The sequence below is a fragment of the Aulostomus chinensis genome, chromosome 17 (assembly GCF_037954235.1).
Source record: "Aulostomus chinensis isolate RoL2024-O1b breed Wild chromosome 17, RoL_Achi_v1.0, whole genome shotgun sequence".
Taxonomy (NCBI): Eukaryota; Metazoa; Chordata; class Actinopteri; order Syngnathiformes; family Aulostomidae; genus Aulostomus; species Aulostomus chinensis.
In genome coordinates, this window is record NC_141336.1 from 10,537,298 (window position 1) to 10,563,511 (window position 26,214).

Sequence of the window (26,214 nt, forward strand, 5' to 3'; positions counted from 1 at the left end):
CTTGCATTTCAATGACTCAGGCTCAGACCCTATAATCTAAAGTAAACCTTTAAAGCAATTACAACACATTACATTAGTCACTAAAAGGGTATAATAATCCATTACCTGTTTTGAGCTCAGAGCTTTTTGAACATCAGCCTGCATCTTGGCCATTTCTTCAAGGCTTGTGTCCACGTGAGTTGGGACAAGCTCATTGGCACTTACATACTTCTGCTTCTCCCTGCTACTGAGAGCAGCGACTATCCTAAGTCTAGACTGAACTTCCTCTTGCATTATTTGCTGCTTGCGGATCTCCTCCTGCACCTTCTCAACCCTCACATCCACGATAACGGCACAGCCCAGTTCATCCCAGACCTGTTGTAGCCAGTCCAGAGTCCTCTTCATCTCTGTTTCAAAATCTTTACTCTGAATGAACCTGTTCTCGCACTCTTCAATCAGATCGCCTACAGCGGCCTGCAAGGATCGCAGCTCGTCTTGCCACAGAACCACCTGCTCCTTGGAGGCATCATGGGCTGCTTGGTCCACACGAGGGGCAAGGGTATCCATCTGCTCCATGAGCCTCGACAAGTGAGAGTTAGCACTCTGGAGACTGCCTGCTAGGGCATGGTAGTTCTTCAAACGCTCCTCAGCTGACTGCGTTTCTGCATTTACCTTCACCAACTGCTCTTTTGTGGCCTTTAGCTCAGAATCAACCTGCATGGCCATTGCCTTGTGATCCTCAAATGACTCCAGGGTTTCATCCAGATGCTCTACTTTCTGTTCAACCAACCTTTTTAGGCCATTGTACAGGCTGACAAGTTGGGTCATTTCCTCTGGGCACCATGGTTGACCAGTGCTGCGAAATCCTTCTTTCTTCTGGTTCAGTTCGCTCACAGCCAGACCCAGACTGCCCAGATCTGCTTGGATTGCTTTATAATCACTTTGCAAACTGACAACCTCTTCTGTTTGTAAACCTACAGGCTGTGTTCCCAGATTGTTGAACTGTTCTTCCAGCTCTTTCAGTGCTTTGTGAGTAACATCAATAAATGAGGTGTATTCATTTCTTGTGAGAATGGCCTGCTGGATTTTCTCTTGTTTCTCTTTGGCTAATACTAATATATTGTTATACTGCTGGGGGAGGGTGTTGAGTTTCTCATCCAAATAGCAGTGGTCTACTTCATTGAGAGTTGGCAGAATTTCCTGGCCTGCTCTTTGGACAATTAGGAGAAGGTTCTCATATTCAATTGCCTGCTCAACTATCTGTTGATATTTGAATAGCTGCACCTCTAATTCAGCATCTCCTACCATTAGATTAATTTCAGGGAAGGTGATTATGTCAGCTTGTTTTATCCATTGGCATATTTTTTCAAGATCATTCTTGAAATACTTTCTGGAAACAAGTACTTTTTCAAGCTCTTGAAGTTTCTGGCCACACCTATGTAATGTTTTATCAAAGATGTTTTGCAGCTCCTGCAACTTTGTGAGAATCTCATTCCTCTCCTCCTCATTAGCATCCCTCATTAGGTCTCTACCCTGAGACCAAAGGGACGTCAGCTCGCTTTGATAGGCTTTCAAGCTGCTTTGGATGTTCCTACATGTTCTGACCTGCTTGGAAAGGTCATCAGGCAACAAAGCGATGTATTCTTCAGCTTGTGCCTTCTTTTCATTCTGCTGGACCCAGGAAATGGATTGGCTCACAGCCATCAGGAACTGAGTCCTCTCAGTGAAAGCCTTGCTGAGGTGTTTTCTACGCTGAACCACTTTTACACTCAGAGATTCCACCTCAGATTGAGTGTCAGCAATCAGCTGCTGCAAACGCTGCCTTTCACTTAGCCCAAGGCGGGCCAGAACCCTGTCAGCATCAGCCATGGCCTGGGCCAGCAGTAGCTGCTTAGCCTCCAACTCACTGCAGATGCTCAAGTGGTCAAACAGGAAGCTCTGTGCCAGCTCTGGAGGAGGACTCATTTTCATGGCTTCAGAGAGGGCGGGCTGCTGCTCCTCTGCCCAATCCCGTGCCTCTCTAAGACGGGCCTCCACTTGGCTCATATCTTCCAGGGTCACCACTGAGTCCTGGATCTTCCTCTCAATTAGATTCTGCATCTGAGACCATCGTTGCTCAAAGTGACTTATTTGCTCTTTAACCAGCTCCTTGTCATCCAAGTTCAAGTGCTGGATGACTTTCTGCTTCTGGTCCTTTAGTTCCTCAAGTGCACCTTTTTGTTCGTCTAGTGTTACTGCAAGTTTCCGTAATGCCTCCAAATGCTGAGATGAACTTTCAGCATCAGTTCTGTGTCACAAAAATAAATAATAAGGGAAAAGAACACAAATACAAATTAAACAATTTATCTAATTTATACAGTAAAACAGTCATTCACAGAAATTTACACTTTACACAGACATATAAATTTCAAATAATTAAAATGATCTATTCAGAACAGTTTATATGTTATGTTGTGAAACTGACATATTTTTGGTATTTTGCAGTTTAGGGAGACTACTAGAATATAAAAGTGGCTAGACGTAATGTTACTTGATATAAAACACACCTGGCCAGAGTGTCCCACTCTTTGGACACCTGTTCGAACAGTGCTTCCACTGCAGTGATACAATCATGGTACTCTCTAGACCTCTGCAGATCATCTGCCCTCTGGCTCTGCAGCTTGCTGGCATGGTGACAGAGCTCAAGCCAGGAATGGCTCAGCTGGTCAAGCTCTGCATGCTCCGGAGAGTCCTGGCCCTGAGTCAATCTGCTCACTTTCTCTGTCATCTTTGTAAGGATACTCTGTTTTGACTGCAGTTGCTGGCAGCATTCCTGTATGACAAGCAATATACTGCATGACAACTGTGAATACATCCAAACACAAAACATATCTCTCTTAATGGAAAACATTACTCATATATTTTGATCAAAGTGTTAAATTATACATAAAAATAACAAGTTTCCATTAGAATTATGCTTTGGAAGACTTTCCTGAATGGTTTTAATAAAGAGCACAAATAAATAAATAATTCATTGTTTTTAATTTTTTAAAAATTTGATTCGCAATGTATGTGCTTCTCTGTGAAGGTGTTACCTACCTCCGCTTGTGTAAGCATGTTTTGAGCTATCTTGGTCTCTAACTCAGCAGGTCTTCGGGTAAGACTCAGGAGCTGCTGTTCCATATCCTGGAACAAGCTGGCCAGGTCTTGCTTCTGTTCCTTGATCTCCCTCCATCCCTCTGAAAGCCCCTGAGCACTTGACATCCTTTCCTCTATCTATAAAAACACATTTTTGCTCTCTAATGTAAACATTTGCGGAATGATTCAGTAAATTCAATTTTCCTTTAAATTTCATGTCTTTCAATGGAAAAGATGGTAATAAATTACTAACCGTGAGTTTCAACCGCTGGACCTCAGCAGCTGTCACTCTTACAGCATCATCCGAAAGGTCACATACAGAACAAACCAGGTCCAGGTAAGTGCTGGCCTGCTCCTGAAGGGCCCTGTAGTGCTTCACCTGTGTTAAGTAATGAATTATGAAATGATCAGTATACAGAAAATAAGACAGATTAATAGGTCATTGATAACTAGTGATTCAGTTACCTGTTTCAGTGCCTCTTGCAGACCAGATGGTCCTTGGTCATTGAGTTGCAGCTCCTCCTGAACTGTGGAGAGCCAGGTTTGACACTGCTGGAGTGTGTCCTGGTGGCTAACATGTTTCTGCAGCTCCCGGTCCAGACTTTGGTAAACCTGTGGAACAAAAAGCACAAATGCCTTAAACAATGTAACTATATCAAGTGTAAAAGTTTGTTTAGACAAGGTATAGTAGTCCCCTGGCATCAGCTAATCACCTCCAATCCACAGTTATAAAGCACTGTTTCATACTAAAATATTTAATTAGTATAACCGCTCTTCATTTTGCTTTCAGATAATTTCGCTCCAGAAACCCACACTGCATGTAGTATGTGCAGTTATCGCACCTAGGGTGCCTTAGTTTGCACTATTTTTTTATAGTTTTATTTGTATACTCCTAGTCTATTCATTTTAACATAATGCTCTCAAAATCATTTCTGCTGCTGGCTTGATTGGTGGTTAAGTCTCCTGTTCATTATGATCACACTGCTGGTTGGTTAAAGCAGCGCACCGAACTAAGCCATTCTACTGGAGTTCATTGCAATGTCTGGTAAGAGAGTGGTCCCTTCTGACTGAAATGAAATAAACAATCATGTTTCCTGAAAATTATCTGATAGCAAAAATCCACTCTCCTGCAGAGCTGTTTGGAATGTATGTTGTATTTTCGTCAACAAATGCCACAGCACAGCTTTTGACAAGCTCAATAAAAATTTGTTTAAAATCTTATATCACTTACACGTTGAGTAGTACTGCAGATGGCAGAGTAGCTGTCTCTAGCTCCCTGCTGATGAGCTTGGACTTGCTGACTGATCTTAGCTTGGACTTGGTCTGTACAACTGGCAACAAGATCTTCACCTTTCTGCTTCAAACTTGTGAGACGTTCCTCAAAACTGGCAATCTCCTCCATAATTGCCTGGAGGAAATAAAGGCCAAATTATAAATACAGACTGGGAAGAGTAACATTCAGTGAAAGTAATTTTCTTCTGCTTATCCTGTTAAGGTTCATGAGGGGGCTGGAGCCTATCCCAGCGGCTTTCGGGCAAGGGCGGGGTTCACCCTGGACGGGTCGCCAATCCATCACAGGGCCAACACATATAGACAGACAAACATTCACACTCACAGTCACACCTACAGTCAATTTAAAGTAGCCTAGTCCCCATTTGCATGTCTTTGGACTGTGGGAGGAAGCAAGAGTACCCAGAGAGAACCCACGCAGGCACAGGGAGAACATGCAGACTCCACACAGAAAGATCCCGTGCCCAAGCTGGGACTCTAACCAAGAACCTTTTTGCTGTGAGGCGACAGTGCTAACCACTGCACCACTGTGCTGCCAATGAAAGTAATCACTTTAACCAAAATATTTTTATAAACTGTAATATTAAACTGCAAGACAACCAACTAGAAACACCCCCTCAGTTGCAATCCTCATAGGATTGAGCAAAGTTTTGTGCAGTGTTTGTGTTTTGTGAGATCAATGACCATTACCCACAACCCCAAAAAGGAATCAATTTATCAGTGAATCAAAGGGGAAGTTTGTGGCAAATTTAGAGAAATTCCCTGGCATTTCTGAGAATGAGACAGACAGGCACACAAACATGTGTCTAGTCACAGGTGTTGACGCTGCAGATGCACATAAATAATACATATTCATTCGTGTGTGTTTGATCACCTTGTGTCGGGCAAGTTGCTGAGTGGCCATCTCCATACTGCTGGTCTGCATAGAGTCTGAGGTGACGAGCCTACTGGACATCTGTAAAAGCCATTTTTCAACCTCCTGTAATTCACAGTTGTAATCTTCATGCTCCTTGACCCACTCCACAAGGTTCTGGACCTGTGTCTGAAACAGAACATACACCCATTCTAAAGGCTTTAGTTTTTGATTTAAGTCAGCTTTAATATATGACTCATTAACCACGACCAGCTGGCTCCATACCTTAGCCATTGAGAAGAGGTCTTGGTAGTCAGCCTGCAGTTTTTTCATGTTTTCACTTATTGTTGGGTCATGAATTGTGTCAAGCAGGGCTTCTCCTTTCTCAATAACACATTTCACCGCTGACTCATGGGACTGTACTGTCTGTTGGATAGTCTACAAAAGGAACAAGACACTGCAGATAAAATAGTTTTTTCTCTGTTTGAGTAAAATGTGAATTTAATTACCTTGTATTTTGCAAGTTGAGCCTTCTTCTGGTAGAGCTCAGCTTTAGGCTCCACACTTGAGGCTAATAGGTTCTTGGTCTCCATTGCCCATTGAGTCTGAGCCTTGTATTTGTCCATAAAGTCTTTCGAGAGAGAGATACATTTTTCCAGTGAGCTTTGCTCTGTACGGAGAGCTGCCGTCAACTCCTCCAGTTGGGACAGTTGGCAGTCAACGTCCATTTTCATCTGCTCTGCTTCAGGCTCCTCCAGGAAAACCATGGCTTGCTCTGTCTTCTCTCTCATGGTCTTCAGGTAAGTGTGACTCTGCTCCATGTCTGCCTGTAGAGCCTGAAAAGCATAAAAGTATTTATATTTCATTAACAGATACTCGATTGAATTTGTCAGTAATGCTAGTCTATAGTGACAGATCAATAGAGCTAAAAGTTTGTTATAATCCTTTAAGTATTCTGTTTGGTTGGCCATCCACCTCTAGTTTCTTCATCTTTTTCTCCATTGCAAAGCGATCCACTACATCAACACGAATAGCCACTGTCCTGAGGCTATTCTGAGCTGTGCTGAGCCAGTCTGAGAAGCTGCTGAAGACACAATGTGCTTCTTCAATGCAAGAAACTTCTTCCTGGAGCTGTTTGATTGTCTCCTGCAACAAAAGGCAAGAAGAAATCTGCTAGTTAATCTGCTATTTAAATGGATAATTTCAATACTTTCAGGCAATAAATCTATTACATATTTTATATATATATATATATATATATATATATATATATATATATATATATATATATATATATATATATATATATATATATACACACAGTATGTGTGTGTGTGTGTGTGTGTGTATATATATATATATATATATATATATATATATATATATATATATATATATATAATATATATAAATATATATAAATATATATATATATTTGCGTGCATGTGTTTGTGTGTGTAATATGTTCAAGAGTGAATTACCAATAAGTGCAGAAGCAGGGCGTGGTAGCGTGCTGTAATCTGGGTAGCTCTGGTACTGATCCGACTACTAATATGGGTTTCATCCAGAACCTGCTGAGCCAAGAGACTGAGGCCCTCCATCTCTTCTTGATAAACTATCACCTCCTCTTGCCAGCTCTGGATGAAGGGTCATTTTTTTATGTCAGACTGGAGTTTTTAATGGGTACAAAAATGATTTCAAATAACAACGGCATGTCAGCCTAACCTTTATCAACTGGAGCTGAGCATCTTTAGTGGCTCGATCAGACCGGCGATGACTACGCAGCTGTGCTTTGGTTTCCATGCCCTTTAGCCAGCTGTCGAGACACTGGAACTTCTGCTCCATCTGTCTGAGTTTGGCCAGAGCACTATTGAGCTGTGCCCTGGTATCAGTCAACCTGGCTTGGTATAGCCTCCACTCCTGCTGCAGTGTCTCCAGCGCTCTGTCTTCTATCTGAGGCAATCCCCAGGGAATCACCAGTTCTCGACTGACCAGTAGGGTGTTGAGCAAAGCCTGGCCCTCTGTGCAGTACAACTGCAGTTCCTGTGGTCATAAAGACGAGGCTGAGCATGGTCAGCTCTCTATCTTTGTCTAACAGAAGTATATTAAATGTGTGAAACAGCATTTCAGGCTATAAAGCTTAGTAGGAGTACGGTAATAGTTCCAAGTTACTTTTATTGTCAGCAACACTGGCACACTAATTTACAGACCTGCAGCTTCTGGAGGGTCTCCTCCAACATGTCAACATCCCCCTCCAGCTGAGTGTAGCAGCTTAGCTTCTCCTGTTCCTGTTCCAGCCAATCCTCAAATGCCTGGACGCCCCGTTGATAATCTTGATGGGCTTTGACCAGTTCCTCTGCTTTGCCTACTGCCCTCTGAGGACACAAAACAGAATTGATTCACAGTTAAAACATGGAAGTCAAGCGTTTTGTAATTTTCCATCCATCCATTTTCTTCCGCTTATTCCTATTCAGGGTTGAGGGGGGTGTGCAGCCTATCCCAGCAGCTACAGGTGTGAGGCGGGGTACACCCTGGACAGGTCACCAGTCCATCGCAGGGCCAACATATATAGACAGACAACCATTCACACACACAGCCACACCTACGGTCAATTTAGAGTATCAATCAGCCTCGTCCGCAATTGCATGTCTTTGGACTGTGGGAAGAAGCTGGAGTACCTAGAGAGAAGCCACGCAGGCACAGGGAGAACATGCAGACTCCACACAGAAAGATCCCATGCCCGAGCCGGGACTCGAACTCGGAACCTTCTTGCTGTGAGGCGACAGTGCAAACTACTGCACCACCATGCCGCCCGTTTTGTACTTTTTATGAACAGATTTTTATGTCCCTATGTAGCCACTGTGTTGTGCTTTTCTTTGTCTGCGTACACATTATCAGTTGTTTTATACTGTTGTTTTATACTTCTTTGTCTGTTGACAAATTCTCAGTTGTTTTATAATGTATCATATGAACTGTGTCATACCATATTTCCTTCTGGGATCAATAAAGTATCTGTGTGTCTGTCTGTCTGTCTATCTATCTACCTACCTATCTATGTCCAACACATTTAAAAGAACTTCAAACAGCAGATCATATCTTAATCCAAGAAAGTATATTTTATACTAGACTTCATTTGTAGGTCGTTCTACTGCTTGTTACCATTGCATTGTCCTTGATAGTGTTATAGCACTCTTGCAGCTCCTGCAGCTCCAGCTGAGTGACATAGTTCTCAGCTATACTCGCACTCTTTGCAGTGATGGTGTCCAGCAGGGAGCTGTGGCTGAGCACCTCCTCGTGCAGCAACTGAAAATAAAAAAGAAATGTGACAAAAGTGCAAATTTAACATTTATTTTTGTATGTTATTTCAATGGCTGTGGTGATTTTGAGGCCATATGTAATACCTTATTAAATTTAGCATGTGACATTGGAATCTAGTCACAAGCTTCAACCCAAGTCCATTTGGGTGGCAATGCACAGCATCATGTATAAAATTAGACAGAGAGTACACATGCTCCAAGGTAAACTGCTGGCCCCTGGCAGGATTTTGCATTTAGGAGCACACAAATTAATGCACTGCAGTTTCGATATCATTTCCTGCATCCACTAGGTGTCACTAGATAACCTACACTTATTATATATTATGTTACTGTACATTCACTTAAGAAAACAAAGTGTAATTTTGATGTAAATTAAATAATTATTACATTAGGCTTACTTCTTAAAAACACTACATGATTTTATGTCTTAATTCCACTTCTGGATGTTTTCAGGCCAGGACTCTCATTAAAAGTGTAAAGGTTTGGAAAAGCTCCAACAAAGTTCAATTTCTTTGCACTGTCTGACCAAATTTGAGGTAGACATTGTCACCCTACTATGAGTACATTAAGTTGTTAAAAAATAAAATACATCATTTCCTGTTGCAACCACGTGCCTCTGTAACTAATCTGCTTCAATGTAATGTATTCTTTCTTGACCCATAATACACCCATTCACCAAGTTAGTCAAAAATTGGCACAGTAGTTTCTGTAAAAGCCTACCGACAAACAAACTCCACTGAAAACATGACCTCCCTGGTGGAGGAAAAAAACTGAATCACTGAGAAGACTGTGGTACCTTTGCCCTGCTCAGATTTGCAGTTTTGTCTCTCATCTCTGGGCACTGTTTATCAGTGGGGTCAAGATTTGCCTCAACACGCTCCACCCAAGTCACAAACTGGCGAACATCCTCTTGGTAGCTGGTCCACTGAGACAGAGAACCCTCCAGCTGACTGTTGATTTTAAAATATATTAAAATTAAACAATGACATGGCATAGCCTAAGCTGCTGATTCTTGCTGTATAGTGCTATAGAATAACCTTTTGCATTGGATAGAAGCAGAGAGCAGAGCATCCCAGGAGTCTTTAAGGTCCTGTATTTGTTTTTGGACTACAAGCACTCCATCAGCGGATGTGTTTCTCTGGACAGATTCTCCTCTTGTGATCAGCATCTTTAGCTGTATCTCCTTCTCTTGACGAGCGGTCAGCAAGGCCTGGTGCATCAATAACAACATTTGCATTTATCAAAAAAAATCATGTTTAATCTGGCACACAAACTGTTCACACTATTTGACTTTCTATACCTCCAGCTTGATCAACCTGCTATCAAGAAGATTTTTGTCAGCAGTGGGGGAACAATATGTCTGTAGCATGTGGCTTGTATCAGCCACCCAGTTCTGCAGCTCCTTTAATCCTTGGGAGAACAGCTGGTGCTCAGTAACGATGCGGTCAATACGTGACGCTTTCTCCTGCAAATCCACGGAGAACAGGACAAACATCCAGACAAATATTGATTTAGGTGAAACAATGCACAGTATGCTAAACAATCACAAATGTATTTCATTACAGCAAATAAAGTAAAAAACCTTTTTTTTTTTAAATTGTGCATTTATCTAACAGAGATTGAGTTAGTACCATGGTTTAACATGAAAACATAATGTTAATTAAGAGCTGCGTCCAGTCTCGTGCCACTCTCTCCTTTTCAGCCCCACCCAAAGTGAAGCCCAAGTGCACACAGATTGATAGGCATGACTGTACCTTGGTCAGGTTGGTTAAAGCTAGGTACTGAGCAGAGAGCTGCGAGACACGGTGCACAAAACCCTTGCCGGCCGCGTGTTCATCCCACAGCAGCTGGGCCTTCTCTTTCAGCCTGTTCAGCTGAACCTCATGAGAGGCTAACTCCTCAAGCACAGACTGGAAGAGCACAAGCAAGTTATCAAAGAGGCATGCAAGCAGACACAGGAATAAGACAGCTGAATTCAGACAGACCTGTGGGTTAAAGATGGCAGCATGGTAAACAGGGAAGAGAATACGAAAGCTGTTCAGTGTTATTGTTGTTGGTCATGACATGCAATCATGATGGTGATCAAGCCTCTAAAGACAGAATTCACAGAAGAATGATGTTTTTTTGTTGGCCAAACCAGAAGTTAGCATCACCATGAGTCCTTTCGTAATCCAAAATCCAATGTAAAAATCCCATTAGCTTTTGGATTATTGCAGAAAAAAAGCTCTGTGGCAAAAAAAAAAAAAATAAATTATGAAACTGATGTGCTCCTGATTTTTAAAGCTTTGGCACGAATGTTACAGGTACAAAGATAATGTTAAGCTATGCATGAAAATACACCAGGGATGTATGACACACCGCAACTGGTTTTGTGCCTACGCTTTATCACAATGACAGCTTTTATCGACTGTAAGGCTCTAGTAATAACCTCTGTTTTAAAAACCCATAAAAAGCAAAATTGTGGCATTTAGCATCATGCTCCATGCCACAAAGCAAACATCAAAATATCAATGGCTTTTGTGAACCACGGAGCTTGTTTCAAGCATTTACGAATCCTAGACATCCCAGTGATTTTGAGAAAAGGGATCAAATGTTCTATAAGTGTTGTAGTTAAGTCATCAATGCTCAAGTCAGTCCTCAGAGATGAACTCCAGGTCACCAAAGAAAATTCCAAGGTGAGTTGGAGTCCAGTCCATATTACCTGAGCTCAACTTAGTTGAGTCAAAATCCACGTCACCTTCTCACTGTGAGTAGACAGAGAGCCCGCCACATCAACATGAATTATCAGCCCGAACCTGTCCCGCAGCCCAACCCCACCTCCACTCACATGTTTTTTTTCTCTCATACATAGCATCTATTTCATCAGAATCTACAACCACTGCAAACACTTTTCACACCTCTGATTTCCTGCTCCTCTAGTCGCGAGCCTAGTGGCAGTGAATTCACCTGCAGCAAAATTACTTTTCACTAAAGATCACCCAAGTCTTGCCTGGTTACAGTAAACATTCTTTACATGTTTCTAGTACATACAGTTTGTCACTTACGTGCATCAGTACGTAATTTCTTGATGTGAGTCTGCAAGCTCACTCAAGTCTCTCAGGCGCTTAAGTCCAAGTTTGAGTCCAAGCCAGAGTCTAAGTCTCAACATTGAAGGTCCAAGATAAGTTGCGAGTCAGCAAAATGACAGCACAAGTTGGACTCCAAGTCCATGTCCTGGACTTGAGTACTACAACACTGTATTACACAATGCTAACTTTGTTCTTTTAGGACTCATTCCTGTGCCAAAATAACTTTGAAAGGCAAATACTAATCTGTATCATAGACACTGCGTTATGGCAACATGTTAGAGAAGCAAAAAGAAGCAGGTGGGATGGCAGCGGAATCATAAAGTTAGCAAGTGGCAGTTAGCATGAGCTTGTGGTAATGCCTCCTAACCAAACAGAAGATACTATAACTTTGCTGGAATGCTGAGCTTCAGCAAATGGTTTTGTAAATCAAGCTGGAAACTTAAGAGCTTACAGGGTGGTTGCATTTGAACATGAGTGGTTCTGAGCATGATGTGGGATGAGAAGACATTTTGAACACTGGCACCTGTAGCTTGTGAAGCTCTAACTTTTTGGCTGTGAGATCATGAAGTCTTGTGCTGCTCTCCTGTACGGCCAGCTCTGTTGTGTTCAAACATTCCTGAAGAGGCTCAGCGCTTGCATCAAAGTCCTTCATCTGAGACAGAAGGTTCTGAAACAAAACAGTCGACATTTTGGTGACTACAAGTGCTATTATACAGGTTTTTACACTGGGATGTGATGAAAAATGAACATAATTAGTGATAGTGTATATTACTTAGATACTTACTTGGAGACTTATCTCTCTGTTGTGCAGATTAGACATGATATTTTTCCAGTCCTCTCTAGCAGTGTTCATTTTAGTCCGAACTGTATCAACTTTGTCCTTTGATATTATAGTAGAGACTAGCTCACCACTGACGACCACAGCATTGAGCTTTGACTGACCCTGTTCTCTGTCACCTAGGAACTCCTGGGGAAAGAAGCACAGGGATAGTACCACAGAGAAAAGCTCTTGAAAATAAGCGCACCTGGTTCCTTCTGTGGACATTTCATCATTGCTCTGGTGGCAAAGTGCCTGAAAAATCCCATTTTCATAGTCATACCTGAATCTTCTGCAAGCAAGATGCAGCCTCACTGAGATTTTGAGGTGTGTCAAAGCATTTGGCTGTGTTGATCTTAGCATTGACCAACCACTGCTGGAACTCTCTGAAGGCTGATCGGAACCCTTGTTCCTGGAGCTTCTCTTTACTCTGGCACTGTCTTGAGGCTTGGAGACTCAAACTAAGAACAAATTAAAAAAGAGCATGATTTAAAAATGTATTGTTGATAAATAATTTAGAGACCCACAATTTCCTTTAAAAGATAGGTCACATCAAAGTTAATTTTCTACTGAAGTGTCCATCTGACAATACCATTTTAGATTCAGAATGTTCAGAATATAGGTGGCTCAAAATGAGATCATTGAAACAAGATGGCAACGCCCAAATACCTGTTGTATTCCTTAATGAGAGCCGACACTCTCTCGGACTGTTTACCCATGTCTCTTGAGAAACGGCACAGATCATTGAGTTGAGTCTTCAGACTATCAGACATGGGCTCCGCTTTGACCAGTTCCTCCAAAGTGTCCTAGAGAAAAATATAGACTCCAATCATTAAAAAAACAAGTTCATGAATATCAGTTTATAATTGGAGGAAAGTTAAATGAGGACCTACCTTTGCTATCTGCCAGCCTTTAACAGCCTCCTCACCATCATTTTTTCCCTCTGCTTGGGTCAATCGTATACGCCAGTCCTGCAGCCTACAGCTGAAGTCCTTCATGTCCTGCTCTAGCTGTGCAGACAAGCTGCTGAACTCCTGTTCAGAACTGGCCATCTGACACAGGGCAGTCTCCAGACTAACCCGTGTCTGTAACGCCCCACGTTCCCACTGTTCCCACGATGACAACAGGGCTGCTTCCTCCCTCTCAATAGCCTCATAGCCCCCTGAACCAGTATGATCTCTTGCCACAGCTCCACATCTTTGGACCCGGCTAAGTCTCTCTCTACCACGCTGCTTGGAGTCCAGTAACTCCTGGAGAGGGCAAAAGAAGCCCCATTGGTAACTGTCAAAAGCAATTAGCAATTCCTCCTCTGTGCTTTACTTCCCTGCTTAATAAAGTGATTAATTTAGCATTTAGTACATAGTATTTGTTTTGAATTTTTGAAATCTAGTCTTTCCTTTGTAATATGAGCTCTACCAAGAAATTAACTTAACTAATACAGTCCAAATATAGGACGAGAAAGCTTGTTAACTTTGACAAGCCCTCTCACTGTATTTGACAACCAGTAGTTGCCCATTTAAAGTTATGTCGGATACTCTGTGTCAATGATATGCTGACATTTGTCTCTGAGCGCTTCGTTGAGACCCACAGATCCAGAAGCCACAAGTGGCATAGATATGTTGGTCAATCTTCGTTACATTTTCAGAACGGCACAGGAGGAACTAGGAGTCTAAGAAATTTAAGTGGTTTAAAAAATTCCGAAGAATGACACACACGCTCCCTCTTTTGGGGGAGGGCATTCAATTTTAAATTGAGTACTTACATAATACACAGGAAGGTATCTTTATGCCACAAACTGATGTTTTTCAATGAAGTATTTTCATGATCCTCACCTGCACCTTGGAGAGTTTTCTTTTAATTGCAAGCGAGTCTCCTGACAGGTCAGACCAGCGCTGGAGTTCCTCTTTTGCTGAGATCAGCCAGTCATTGAAGTCTCTCACAGCATCAAGATACTGCTCATGCTCAGACACGATGGTTTGCATGGACTGCACTTTACCCTTTTTGGAAAAAAAAAAGAAAAAATTTAAATATCACCTTCTTGATAGGAATAATGTACTAGATAAAAGTAATTGTCTTAAACAGTGTTAGCAAATAATTTTTGTATTTATTGTTTTGTAATAAGAATTGCTAAAGTTGCCAGAGACCTAAAAAGTTTACTGGCTGTCTGAAATTTTAGTATATTTAGTCCAGTGTGGCCATTGTGAATATTCGAACCACCTTGAAACAATGTATGTCCTCATGTTTGGCAAGCCTATCTTTCCAGGATCAGTCCAAGAGTCCTGCAAAATTATTTGCAAACACTATTTTATCTGAGCCTGCATCTGGATCACCTTGACAACAGCTGAGATATCAGCAAAATGCGCATTGAGTTCTGCCCTTGATTCAGGTCCAAGGGTTTGGTCACCAGTTTTTTCATACAGCTCCACAGCTTTGTCTGTAAGGCGTGACAGTGCTGCTGCATGAGCGTCCACATCTGCTTGGATGGCTCTGAGGCGCTCAAGCAATGTTGACTTCTCTTTGAGGCCTGGCTGCTGAGGCAGGGTCATCCCCACCTCCTGCTCTACCGACTCCATCCACTGCTGCAGCTGGCTCTTACTTTCAAGAAAGCTTGTCCACTGGGCCACTGTCCATTCCAGTCGACTATGGACGATAAAAAAATTTTGTAAAAGCAACAGAGTGTAATGTAGTACAAGGCTTGACATTAAGGCATTTCAGGGGCACAGGGATTGGTTATCAGGTGAACAGAAAACACATGCATTTTCACCACCAGACACACAAAAAATACATATGTAAATATCAATTAATGTTGAGACCTGCAATAAGTGCAAGTTATATTTGATTATTAATAATGCTGTCATTTTAGACAATTCTGCAAGAGGACAGCCTCTTTCCTACCTGTGGCAGCTCATAGAGGTTATCAGCATGTTGGCCCAGGCATCCTTCAGGCTCTGCAGCTGTGAACAAATGGCCTCCTGCTCTTCCATTCGGTTGTGCTTCAGGACCTGTTCTCCTTTTCCAACTGTCATGTTGAGCTTCACCTCACCTTCACCCTTCATTAGCAGGATATCCTACAAAGCCATTAAAAAAATCTTCAGTGCTTTCTCTTCCTGTATCCAGTTAACACTGCAACGCAGGCATTTTTCTTTGATCAGAGCAATAGTTGCTGACCTGCACAAGACCAAGCCGTTTCTCCAGGGTCTCTTTATTGCCAACTGTGCTGTTGAGTGAAGCCAGACGTTCCTGGACGCCATGCAGCCAGGTCCATGTAGTCTGTAGTGTCTCTTCAAAGGCTTGTTGCTCCTGTAAAGTCAGTTGGCAACTGCGCAGCCTCTCTCTCACACGTCTCAGCAGAGCCTGATGCTGTGACTGCAGCTGAGCTGATACTCTTGTCTCGCTACCATCACCTCGTCCACCCTCATTCAGTGCCTGGCCCTCTTGACATAGGCGCTCAAAGGAATCCCTGCAGAGACAAACATATTACCTTTACATAAGCATGGAGTGTCTACATGTTTGGTTTAAGACCATTACTGGGGGTCTTGTTTAGGGTTGGTTCACCTTTCTTTGAGCACTTCTTGCTGATATTCCTCAACTTGCTCCAGCACAGCCTTTTCAGGACCACATTGTGCTTCAAGCAAATCTGTGGTCATCCTCTTCTCCATATGCTCCAACCATCGCTGGAGCTTCTTAAGCCGACCCTCAAACCTACAAGGAATTAAAAATGCCATGCTTTTTAAAATGGCTGATGCTTTGACAATTGCAGTTCATGGTCATCTCTTACCCTTTCATGAGCGATGCACTGTCCTCCAGGATCTGTTGGTTCTGTCTGCACTGCTCCACAAAGCTGTCCCAGTCCTGCTGGATGGAGGAAAGGTGCTGCTGGACTTGTCCAGCACTGGCTTTGGGAAGATGAAGGAGGAGTTTCTCTCCTTCTTCGCAGACCTGAGTGAGACGCACCTCACCTTCCTCAACACGTTCCATCGCACCCTGAAAAACAAAATCCACTGAGCCTCTGCCTGTTTTATATCATAAATATGGTTCTCAACCTTTACTTTTGACTTCTATAATTACACAAGTCATCGTTGAATATTCAATCTGAAAAAAACATTCCCACTTCTACTTATTCTAATAAATAAGAGGAACTACATCAGCTACAAGAGTTTTACCTTTAGTTTCTGTAATTTGCGCTCCACAATGTGAGTGTCACCAGATCGGTCCGAGCATTCTTTCACAATCTCCCTCTGTTCTAAAAGCCAGCGATGGAATTGCTGAACTAGATCTGCAGAGAAGGGAAAGAAAAATTGTGTGTGATAGAAATTCAAATCAGGCTTTCCTTGTGGTTTCTCAGCTAAAGTGACATTTTTATTCAGAATGTAGTTGGTTATCATATTTCTCACCGTTGAACTGCTGCTGTAGACAGTTCTGCAGTGATGCCAGTGTCCTGGCAGAGAGCTGGTTCACAGACTCATAAGTCTTGATCAGGTCAGTAAGGGCTGAACCCAAACTAGACAGCTCCTCCGAGGGATATTTTCGACACAGAGTGTTAAGGCTCTCCCTCGTAGAGTCAATACTTCCTTGCTGATTTTGCAACTCTTTCTGAAGGTCCTTCAAAGCAGGTTGAACAAGGAGAAATATTAGCATCCTTAGCATGTTACTGAAGACAAGACGTATATAATGCTAACAACTCACAAAACCAGTAAAAGAACCCTCAAAGTTAAACTAAAATTCCCTTTTCAGTCATTAAAGCTGCACCTTTACTCTGCAGATGTCCTCTGGCTCTGAACCAGTGGGGGAAGAAACCAAGGACTCCTCCATACTTTTTAGCCAAGCAGACATCTGTGAGATGTAATCTTCAAGCTGTTTCTTCTGGGAACTGAAGTCCATGAGGTTTACCCTGGCCTGCTCATGCAGCTTCTGTACAGAGCTGATCTTCTTCCGCAGGTCATTCTCCAGCAGCTACGGCAATATGAATAGAAGTTCCTAGCTGTAGCAACATACTGTATATACAAACAGTAGGAAGGGCCTAGGACTATGAGACAATGAGTTAAAACACACTACGATTAATGAAACATTACATTAGAATCATCTTTAGCACCTGTAATTTAGAGGGAGCCTCCTGAATGCCCTTCTTCATCTCAGAGACTTTACTCTGTAGGGTTTCAAGTTTCTGTTCCTTCTCACCCATTTCTGCCTGTTGATGTATCAAATGGAAAAAATCATATATAACACTCCTTTCATCTTACTTGCTTTTTCTAATTTACTTAGATGTGAGATGTTATTATTCTGTTGCTACACAGTTTCTATGTAATTGAACATTTCTTAATGTCAATTTGTTCCACTAGTTGACTCTTTATATTATGACAAAAGAGCAGTGGTTCCCTAATTTTTGAAGTCTGAACGATTCATCTGCCTGCTGTATATCCCCTCTACCTCCACTCCAATAGCCAATTTGAGGAAGAGAACAAGCAAGTCTCTACAGAATGATGGTAGGAGATTTTTATTAAAAAAAAAAATCATTACCCAGTTTTACTATGTTATCAGAAATCTTACCTGTAAGGTTGAGAGTCTTGCAGACACCTTCTGACTGTCATTGAGGTTGTTCAGACTTTCATTCAGTTCAATCACGCTACTGCTTGTCCAACTCTCAATGTCCTCGCTTATTTTCCGTACATCATCCCACAAAAGTAAAGTCTGTTTAAGGTGATCAATGTTGTCATCTACCCTCTCAGACACCTGAGGAGAGGATTAATTCAAATGTATTATCTGCTGTATATCTTTCACTGAGCCTCTACATTTGTATCGCATGCACTGCCGTTACCCAAAAGACTGCAAAGTCTACATTACAGTTATGTGTGTGTGTGTGTGTATGTAAACTATGTCAACTTAATTTTACTTGGCAAGTTCCATTTGCTCAAGAATTCATCTTTAAAGATTAGGATGGTGACTTCTCTTCCAAAACCAGCAAAATCATTTCACACATGACACGTAAACATCTTGACAAACAGTTACTTTTGAAGTCAAACTTACATCCAGCCACTGATCCACAAGAGTCTCCATATCCTTTTTCATCATTTGGGAGTCAGATTCTGGGATCTTTTTCAGTTCAATCACCAATTGTTTGCCTTTGCTGGAGAACTGATCCAGTTCACGCTGCTTGCTGGACATTTCTGTCTTCACTGCTTCATGCTGCAAATCAAAAACAGGAGGTGAATTTGTTATCATCTGATGCTGAAGAAGATGCTGCAGGCTAAAGAATGAGTAACCATTTTTCTGACCTTGGTTAGTGATCTCTTGGTTTCTTCATAGTCCTTCAGAACGGAGCTTATATCAACCAAAAACTCTGTGTTCTCTATAACACTGCTGATGGAGGTTTTCAGGATTTGGTATTCTCTCATCAACTCTACAAGAGTATTGCACTGTTCCTGTCTGTGGAACAAAGAGAGAAGTGTTCACCAGTTCATGTAATTTCATGATAAAGACTCACAATGTTTTTCTTTAGTTTAATCATTTAGTTTAATCATAGTTCGCCTAATAGAGTGATAGATAAAAACTATGCAGACTACAGTATGAATGGGTATGTGATGCATCAGATTACTCGGAAATCCAACAAATGTGTGATAGACAAAGAAAACTATACAGGTGGCTCTTTGTCCAGTGCAATTTAGAAGTTCCGGCTCTGTAATATTAGGATGCCTAACTTAAAATACACAATGTTAGCATCTCTGACAAATCATTAACATTGCTATACCTCTGCATAAGGATCTGTGTCGGGTCCTGGATCTTTTCATAGAAGGACCCACTGAGTCAGTATTGTAAATGAGTGAAATTATTTTAAAATTTGTCTGATGATCCTGTATACTAACAATTACTGAGAATATAGAACTGAACAGAAAGACAGTGTAATTTCAGTAAGTTCAGGCAGTGAGTGTTTCTTTGTACTATTGTGTTCATCATTTACCTGTCACCATTTGCCAACCTAATTTTCAAGCACGACAAACCTGTCTGTGTTGACAATATACCTCTCTGTAATAAGCTTCTTGGTGTCCTCCCATGTGGCCTCCAGCAGACCAATTTCCCTCAGTACCTCCCCAGCTAACTCTGCATCTCTCAAGGCCAACTGGTTGCCCTTGTCCCTCAGCCACTGCTCCTCATGCTGGTGTGACTGGAGCTCATCCTCCAGCTGATTAAAGAACCGTAACCTGAAAAACAGATGGATAATGTGTTGCATGTAATCGTGTGTCAACTATAGACCAAATCACTTTCCGAAAACAGATGTGAATATACTGTTGCAATATTTTACCTCTGCTGTAGGGAAAGAAGACTGGGCTCTTTGAAACTCTGATGGTCAGCTTTTTCTTCAATGTCCTCCACGGCTTTTAGAAGCTGTTCTTTCCGCTGTCTAAATGAAGTCCACAGAGCCCCCAAGGCCTCTGCTTCACTCTGCTTAGTACCAAGCAAGTTCCTCACTGCATCCAGCTCAGCACTGAGTGAATCGGCCAGCATCCGACACGACTTACGGGACCCTTCTTCAGCACCGATATGAAGATGGCTTTTACAGAGACTACTGTCCAAATTGACAGCTAGAGTCTCAAGCTGGGAAATGTCTGGGACAATGCCAGCCAGTTCTTGCTGTAGCTCCTCTACTCTCCCACGATCCCAGCTCCCAGCACTCTCCACAGTTTGTCTCAGACCCCGTAACACCCCCGCAGCCACACCATAGGTCTGCAGAAAAGCCTCAAGTCTCTCCAGACACTCTAACTGGAGCACAGCTATGTGCTGTGCCTCCATAAAGGGCTGGAGACTGCTGTCTGCTCTGCCTCGTAAGAGCTGTGCATCACCAGGTTCACAGAACTGACAGAGCTTCTCAGCCTGCTGCTCTAAGCTCTGTCTTACACCAGACTGCTTCTGTAAGGCCACCTGGATCTCCTGTCAAAGGAAGCGGATTGAGCATTTGTTTTTTTATTCATCTGTCATCGCACCAGCCTGGAAAAAAGAAGTATATTTCATGCAAAAAAAGGATGTGCAATGATTATGCGCAGTTGTTACCTTTACTCGTGTGGTTGCAGTTTGCAGGCTGCTAATGTTGATTTGAGGAGCTGAGTGTAGCTGTGATAGCATGGTCTCACTCCACTGGGTGAATTTAAGAAGAGCCTGGTCAAACTGCTCCACTAGGAAGAGGTGGTTCTGAATTGCCTGGGTTCTGGGCCACAACAGAGTACAATAGAAAGTCAAATGAGACTTTTTTCTTTTTTGCAAACATTTGATTATCTTTTAGCATTCGGAATTTGAAAAAATACAGGGTAAAGCTCGCTATTAACACTGACTACTAAATTGACCGTAGATGTGGCTGTGAGAGTAAATGGTTGTCTGTTTATATGAGTTGGCCCTGCGATGGACTGTCGACCCGTCCAGAGTGTACCCCTTCTCTCGCCCCAAGGCAGCCAGGATTGACTCAAGCCCAACCCTAAATATGATAAGTGGTTGAAATTGGATGGATGGATGGATTTTTTTGTAGGAATTGAGATCATGATTCTTATAATAAACATTTATTGCACACCTTACTGTTTAGACTGGGGTTTAAACAGATGACATTAAATGCTTGACATAAATGTAACGTATTAACATAACTGTACAATTTTGGTTAAGTACTTTCAAGGCAGCTTGCATTTTTATCTGTTTCTATCCATCCATCCATGCATTTTCGTCCGCTTATCCTGTTAAGGGTCGCGGGGGGCTGGAGCCTCTCCCAGCTGCCTTTGGCAAGAGGTGGGGTTCACCCTGGACGCATTGCCAGTCCATCGCAGGGCCAACACATATAGACAAACAACCATTCACACTCATACCCACATGTAGGGTCAGTCTAGAGTATCTGATTAACCTAGTTCACTCTTGCATGTCTTTGGACTGTGGGAGGAAGCCGGAGTACCTGGAGAGAACCCATGCAGGCACAGGGAGCACATGTAAACTCTACACAGAAAGAACTCGTGCTCGAGCCAGGGCTCAAACCTGAAACCTTCTTGTTGTGAGATGAGAGTGCTCACCACTGCACCACAGTGCCACCCTTTATCTGTTTCATATAAATCATATCTAATGATCAATATTCAAACAAACAATTTTAATATTCCTATTTATGAAGTTTATATTGCTGATACATATTTCTACAGTTTTATTGCCGAAGCCTTTTAATACATTACCTTATGCCTTTTGACGGCGATGGCGCAGCAGAGTTGCTGTTATTAATGCTTGTGTCATCTGGCAAGGATTTGAGATGTTTTGTACTGATGTGTATCCTTCATCACTAACTCATATTGTCTTCTGTGATAAATGTTGCAGTGCTGCAGTGATGCCAAAGCATGGACTGCTATTATGACCACTAATCCAAACAAATTCCTCTTTTCAGTACAAGCACATCAATTTTGCCCTTACCACCAAGATTTTCATCAATGATGCTAAGTTTTTCTCTTTTGCTTCACAACCTCTGTCTTCAATTTTCGAGTAGACTGTCTGCTTCTGACTGCTGGTTGAAAATCAAGCGCAGTTTTTTTGTAATTTATCGTGCTGCCCTACTTCTTACAAGGATTTTTTTTTTAACAAATTCATATAATATTATGGGGTAAACTGGTAGCGTTGAGGTTACAGCATGAAACTGCAACACTGTAATTCACATCTAGCTAGGAACCACTGTTAAATTTCATTCCCATATCTTTCGATCCCCTTGTTTTCTGTCACTCCTTCACACCTAGCACATCTAATATGAGCATAGAAGTGGAAAGGACATCATGCTAATAATAGTTGAGTTTTAGAGGTGCTGTCACATCAGATATTGTTGGCATCAAGCAAAGGCAGGAGATGTATTTCCAGTCTTTATGCAAAGCTAACAGTCTCTTGGCTGTAGCCTCATAATTAATGGAAAAATATCAGAGTGGTATCAATCTTCTCATTAAACTGTGGGTAAGAAAGCAATAAAGAAAAAATGGACTGTTTATCAATAATCATCTTATAGACACCTCCACAGACAGTCCTAACCTATCAGATAGGTCCCTGGACCAACACATTACAAATTAACTTAATTTGTTTGATCAACTTAGGAAATTGAAATAATTATTTCCATTTAGACCACTTACCTTTGAGGGAGAATTTCATTTTGAAGACGCAATCTCCTCAACAGGGTCTCAAGGTCATCCTTCAGCTGTCTTACTCTCTCTTCTGGGGCAGTGGTCTGAAATGATGTCCCAAGAGAAACCAATTCCGCATGGAAGGTCCCGAGGGACTGGACTTCTGAGTGCAAGGCCTGTTAAGAGAACCATTTATTTGTAAGTGTATTTTTGAGAGAGAGAGAGAGAGAGAGAGAGAGAGAGAGAGAGAGAGAGTGAGAGTGTGTGTGTGTGTGTGTGTGTGTGTGTGTTTGTATGTGTGAGCTTCTATCATTGTAAGGGTTCATTGTCAGACTTGGACCTCCAGGAAAGTTATGTACAGTTTTTAAATGTTTTCAAAAGGGCTATGCATTATATTGGAACAGACGCTGGATTTTTGAAGGCAGTGCTAAAACTAATATTTACGAATTTAAAATAAACACAAAATCATTTTTATGATGTTCCCCTAAGGTAGATGAACTGACATTTCAAATTGAAAAACTACGCAATTCTCTCTGTTGGCATAACATTTTGGCTAACAAACTGATGCAATATTCTGTATCTGTGATACACTGCTAACTGCAGGTTAAGTAAAGTGTTTAGGTCAGGCATAGTCTTGACTGGTATATTTAAAAAGTTAAAGAGAACAATGAAATGTATAATATTGAGAATAATATTGTGCTTCTGTGTGAATGAAACTATTTCAAGTTCAGGTGACTGAGTTGTACCTGAAAATCCTGCAGCTCACTGCGGAGCTTGGCTTTGTCAGCTGAAAGACACTGACTGTCTGACTTAGATGAAGATTCAATCCTCTCCAAACAGGAAACAAAGTTTGAACGCTGCTTCTCAAACCTGAAGCACATCAAAACACACTAATGTGTCAAACACAAAAAACAACAGAATATATAGAAAATATATTCATAGCACGGTTTTCATTATCAATACTCATTTTCCTAGGTAAAACAGATAATTTACAAATGTGGTATCTTTCACAAAGTCAGTAAATTTATTATATTTTCAACAGCGCTTACTTTTGCCAAAGAGAAAGCAGGTTCTCCAACACGCTCTGCTTATCCTTTGCCTCCTGCAGGTTTTGCTCATAGCTGGTGTTTAGCTCCATCAGAGTCCTCTCAGCCTGCTCTCTGTCACTGAGTCTTCTGGCACCAGCTGACAGGGACAGCAAGGTTCCCTTCAATCTCTCCAGACACTGACAGACATCCTGTGCAACAACAATACAAGACAGAGATGAAAAAAGAGCTAGAGGCCTGCCACAGACACTTACCAGCTCAGATGAAGGGATATACTGTGTAGTGACTGGAACATGTCATTGGCATTAAAGGAACTGCACTGCACTGGTTCAGGTCATATTTACTAGGTCGATCTCAGTTCGTACTAACTAGTGATAACCCCTCTGAAACCACTGAAGTCACTTATGGTGCTCCACAAGGCTCTGTGCTTGGACCAATCCTCTTCACCCTTTATCTGCTTCCTCTCGGTCACATTATTAGGAAACACTCAATTAATTTTCACTGCTATGCTGACGACACACAGCTGTACTTATCAATGCATCCAATGAAATAAATCAGCTGACTAAACTGGACGCCTGTCTAAAGGACATAAAAACTTGGATGACCCATAATTTCCTTCTATCAAACTCTGATAAAACTGAAGTCATTGTCCTGTCCAGTCCAAAAATCTTAGAGACACCCTATCTAATGAGATAGGTACCCTGGAAGGTATTACCTTGGCCCCCAGCACGACCATAAGGAACCTAGGAGTTCTCTTTGATCAGGATCTGTCCTTTAATGCCCACATTGAGCAAATTTCTAGGACTGCTTTCTTTCATTTACGAAACATTGCTAGGATCAGACACATCCTGTTTCAAAAAGATGCAGAAAAACTAGTTCATGCTTTTGTCACTTCCAGGCTGGATTACTGCAATTCCCTCCTATCAGGCTGCACCAGTAAGTCCCTAAAGACTCTCCAGCTAGTCCAAAATGCTGCTGCCTGCGTGTTGACGAGAACTAGTAGAAGAGACCATGTCTGTCCTGTACTGGCTTCTCTGCATTGGCTCCCTGTCAAATTCAGAATAGAATTCAAAATTCTCCTTCTAACATACAAAGTCCTCAACAGTCAGGCTCCTTCATACCTGACAGAGCTCATAGTCCCCTATTACCCAGCTAGAACCCTTCGCTCTCAGGATGCAGAGTTACTTGTGGTTCCTAGAGTTTCTAAAAGTAGAATGGGAGCCAGAGCCTTCAGCTATCAGGCTCCCCTCCTGTGGAACCATCTCCCAGTTTCGGTCCGGGATGAAGACACCCTCTCGACCTTTAAGAGCAGACTAAAGACCTTCCTTTTTGATCAGGCTTATAGTTAGGGCTGCTTAGGGTAGCCCTTAGATATGCTGCTATAGGCTTAGGCTGCTGTGGGATCTCCCATGGTGCACTGGGCTTCTCTCTACACCTCTCTTTCTTCTCTGTCCTCCTATATGTGTCATACATAAATCATACTCATACGTATTACTAACTCGTCTTCTTCTCTGGAGCCTTCGGGTTCCCCTCATCCCAGATCCCGGGTGCTGCTAGAGGAGGCTGCAGACCTGAAGAGGCTCAAGCTGCCACTCGTAGCTCCACCTGCTCACGTCCCCATCTGTTCATCAGTCTCTCCCCTTTCTCTCTCTCTTTATCTCTGTCCCACTCTTTCTTTCTGCATATCTGTTTCCTCCATTATCTGTCTTTGTCTCTGTCCTGCTCTCTTTCCCCCCAACCGGTCAAAGCAGAAGGCCGTCCCCATTGAGCCTGTGTCTGCTCGACATTCCTGCCTGTTAAAAGGAAGTTTTTTGTCGCCGCTGTTGCAGGATGTGCTTGCTGATGGAGAATTGTTGGGTGTAAATTCATTGAGGGAGTGTGGTACTAGACCTGCTCTACCTGTAAAGTGTCATGAGATAACTTTTGTTGTGATTTGGCGCTATACAAATAAAATTGACTTGACTTGACTTGACTAGCATGCAACAATTGTTAACTTAGATGTACAGTGTATTTTACAATAGAAGAAAAAAATTAATACCATGTGGTTTTGAAGAGCTTTGTAGGTTTCTGATGAGGAGGTGCAAGATTTAACTGGATGCTCCGATTTTGTATAAAGCTCACTGAGAGATGCTTGCACCTAGATGAAAATGATGAAAATTAACATTATGTCCTCATTGTCAAATCAATATGAATTTTGTCATAATACCATACCAGCAACATTCTCATACCTCCTGCAGGCTCATGTTGAACCTCTGCTGGTGAGAAGAACTTTCCTCCAGTTGCCCTTCAAGCTGCTGTACACTCTCCTTTAACTCGTCCCAGTACCTGCCGATCTGGGTTAGACGGGCCTTGATGCGAGCTGCCTCCCCTGAAGAAACAAACTGGGCAACATCCTGGGAGTCGGCCTCTAGCCAGGAAAGAACTTGAGCCCGTTCCTGAAGCTCTGCACCAACAGTCTGGACATAGAAAGGAGGTTGTACAAATAATTAAGTAAAACTGCAAAAACCAAACGAGCAAAAGAAATCACTGTCCAATAGAGTTTGAGATAAACAGCTTTTTCTGGGCAGTGCAGATGGATGTTTGTGTAGTAGGAGACTTCAAGATTCATGGTTGAC

At 42.1% G+C, this 26,214-nt stretch overlaps 1 protein-coding gene across 9 annotated transcripts in view; it reads right to left on the reverse strand.

Annotated features, from left to right (window-relative positions):
• The window catches only part of syne1b (spectrin repeat containing, nuclear envelope 1b), a 96,364-nt gene that overhangs the window by 36,913 nt on the left and 33,237 nt on the right, over positions 1 to 26,214 (reverse strand). For 8 of the 9 annotated variants that reach the window (XM_086182879.1, XM_086182880.1, XM_086182884.1 and 5 more), the window contains 44 exons: positions 25,828 to 26,055; positions 25,638 to 25,736; positions 23,603 to 23,790; positions 23,300 to 23,423; positions 22,563 to 22,729; positions 20,485 to 20,638; positions 19,739 to 20,364; positions 19,458 to 19,637; positions 18,714 to 18,864; positions 18,466 to 18,624; positions 17,989 to 18,171; positions 17,534 to 17,629; positions 17,191 to 17,394; positions 16,836 to 17,043; positions 16,605 to 16,717; positions 16,220 to 16,425; positions 15,997 to 16,143; positions 15,610 to 15,901; positions 15,337 to 15,509; positions 14,772 to 15,081; positions 14,274 to 14,438; positions 13,335 to 13,691; positions 13,111 to 13,247; positions 12,725 to 12,902; positions 12,409 to 12,591; positions 12,148 to 12,291; positions 10,311 to 10,466; positions 9,857 to 10,021; positions 9,594 to 9,766; positions 9,353 to 9,506; positions 8,399 to 8,542; positions 7,450 to 7,614; positions 6,965 to 7,282; positions 6,721 to 6,876; positions 6,215 to 6,385; positions 5,749 to 6,075; positions 5,525 to 5,677; positions 5,261 to 5,428; positions 4,328 to 4,504; positions 3,562 to 3,708; positions 3,350 to 3,475; positions 3,058 to 3,234; positions 2,526 to 2,791; positions 106 to 2,266 (listed from right to left, as the gene is read on the reverse strand). In XM_086182879.1, the coding sequence (XP_086039005.1) occupies positions 106 to 2,266; positions 2,526 to 2,791; positions 3,058 to 3,234; positions 3,350 to 3,475; positions 3,562 to 3,708; positions 4,328 to 4,504; positions 5,261 to 5,428; positions 5,525 to 5,677; positions 5,749 to 6,075; positions 6,215 to 6,385; positions 6,721 to 6,876; positions 6,965 to 7,282; positions 7,450 to 7,614; positions 8,399 to 8,542; positions 9,353 to 9,506; positions 9,594 to 9,766; positions 9,857 to 10,021; positions 10,311 to 10,466; positions 12,148 to 12,291; positions 12,409 to 12,591; positions 12,725 to 12,902; positions 13,111 to 13,247; positions 13,335 to 13,691; positions 14,274 to 14,438; positions 14,772 to 15,081; positions 15,337 to 15,509; positions 15,610 to 15,901; positions 15,997 to 16,143; positions 16,220 to 16,425; positions 16,605 to 16,717; positions 16,836 to 17,043; positions 17,191 to 17,394; positions 17,534 to 17,629; positions 17,989 to 18,171; positions 18,466 to 18,624; positions 18,714 to 18,864; positions 19,458 to 19,637; positions 19,739 to 20,364; positions 20,485 to 20,638; positions 22,563 to 22,729; positions 23,300 to 23,423; positions 23,603 to 23,790; positions 25,638 to 25,736; positions 25,828 to 26,055 (10,476 nt within the window). The remainder of the gene's footprint in view (positions 1 to 105; positions 2,267 to 2,525; positions 2,792 to 3,057; positions 3,235 to 3,349; positions 3,476 to 3,561; positions 3,709 to 4,327; positions 4,505 to 5,260; positions 5,429 to 5,524; positions 5,678 to 5,748; positions 6,076 to 6,214; positions 6,386 to 6,720; positions 6,877 to 6,964; positions 7,283 to 7,449; positions 7,615 to 8,398; positions 8,543 to 9,352; positions 9,507 to 9,593; positions 9,767 to 9,856; positions 10,022 to 10,310; positions 10,467 to 12,147; positions 12,292 to 12,408; positions 12,592 to 12,724; positions 12,903 to 13,110; positions 13,248 to 13,334; positions 13,692 to 14,273; positions 14,439 to 14,771; positions 15,082 to 15,336; positions 15,510 to 15,609; positions 15,902 to 15,996; positions 16,144 to 16,219; positions 16,426 to 16,604; positions 16,718 to 16,835; positions 17,044 to 17,190; positions 17,395 to 17,533; positions 17,630 to 17,988; positions 18,172 to 18,465; positions 18,625 to 18,713; positions 18,865 to 19,457; positions 19,638 to 19,738; positions 20,365 to 20,484; positions 20,639 to 22,562; positions 22,730 to 23,299; positions 23,424 to 23,602; positions 23,791 to 25,637; positions 25,737 to 25,827; positions 26,056 to 26,214) is intronic. The other variant, XM_086182885.1, reaches the window with a different exon arrangement.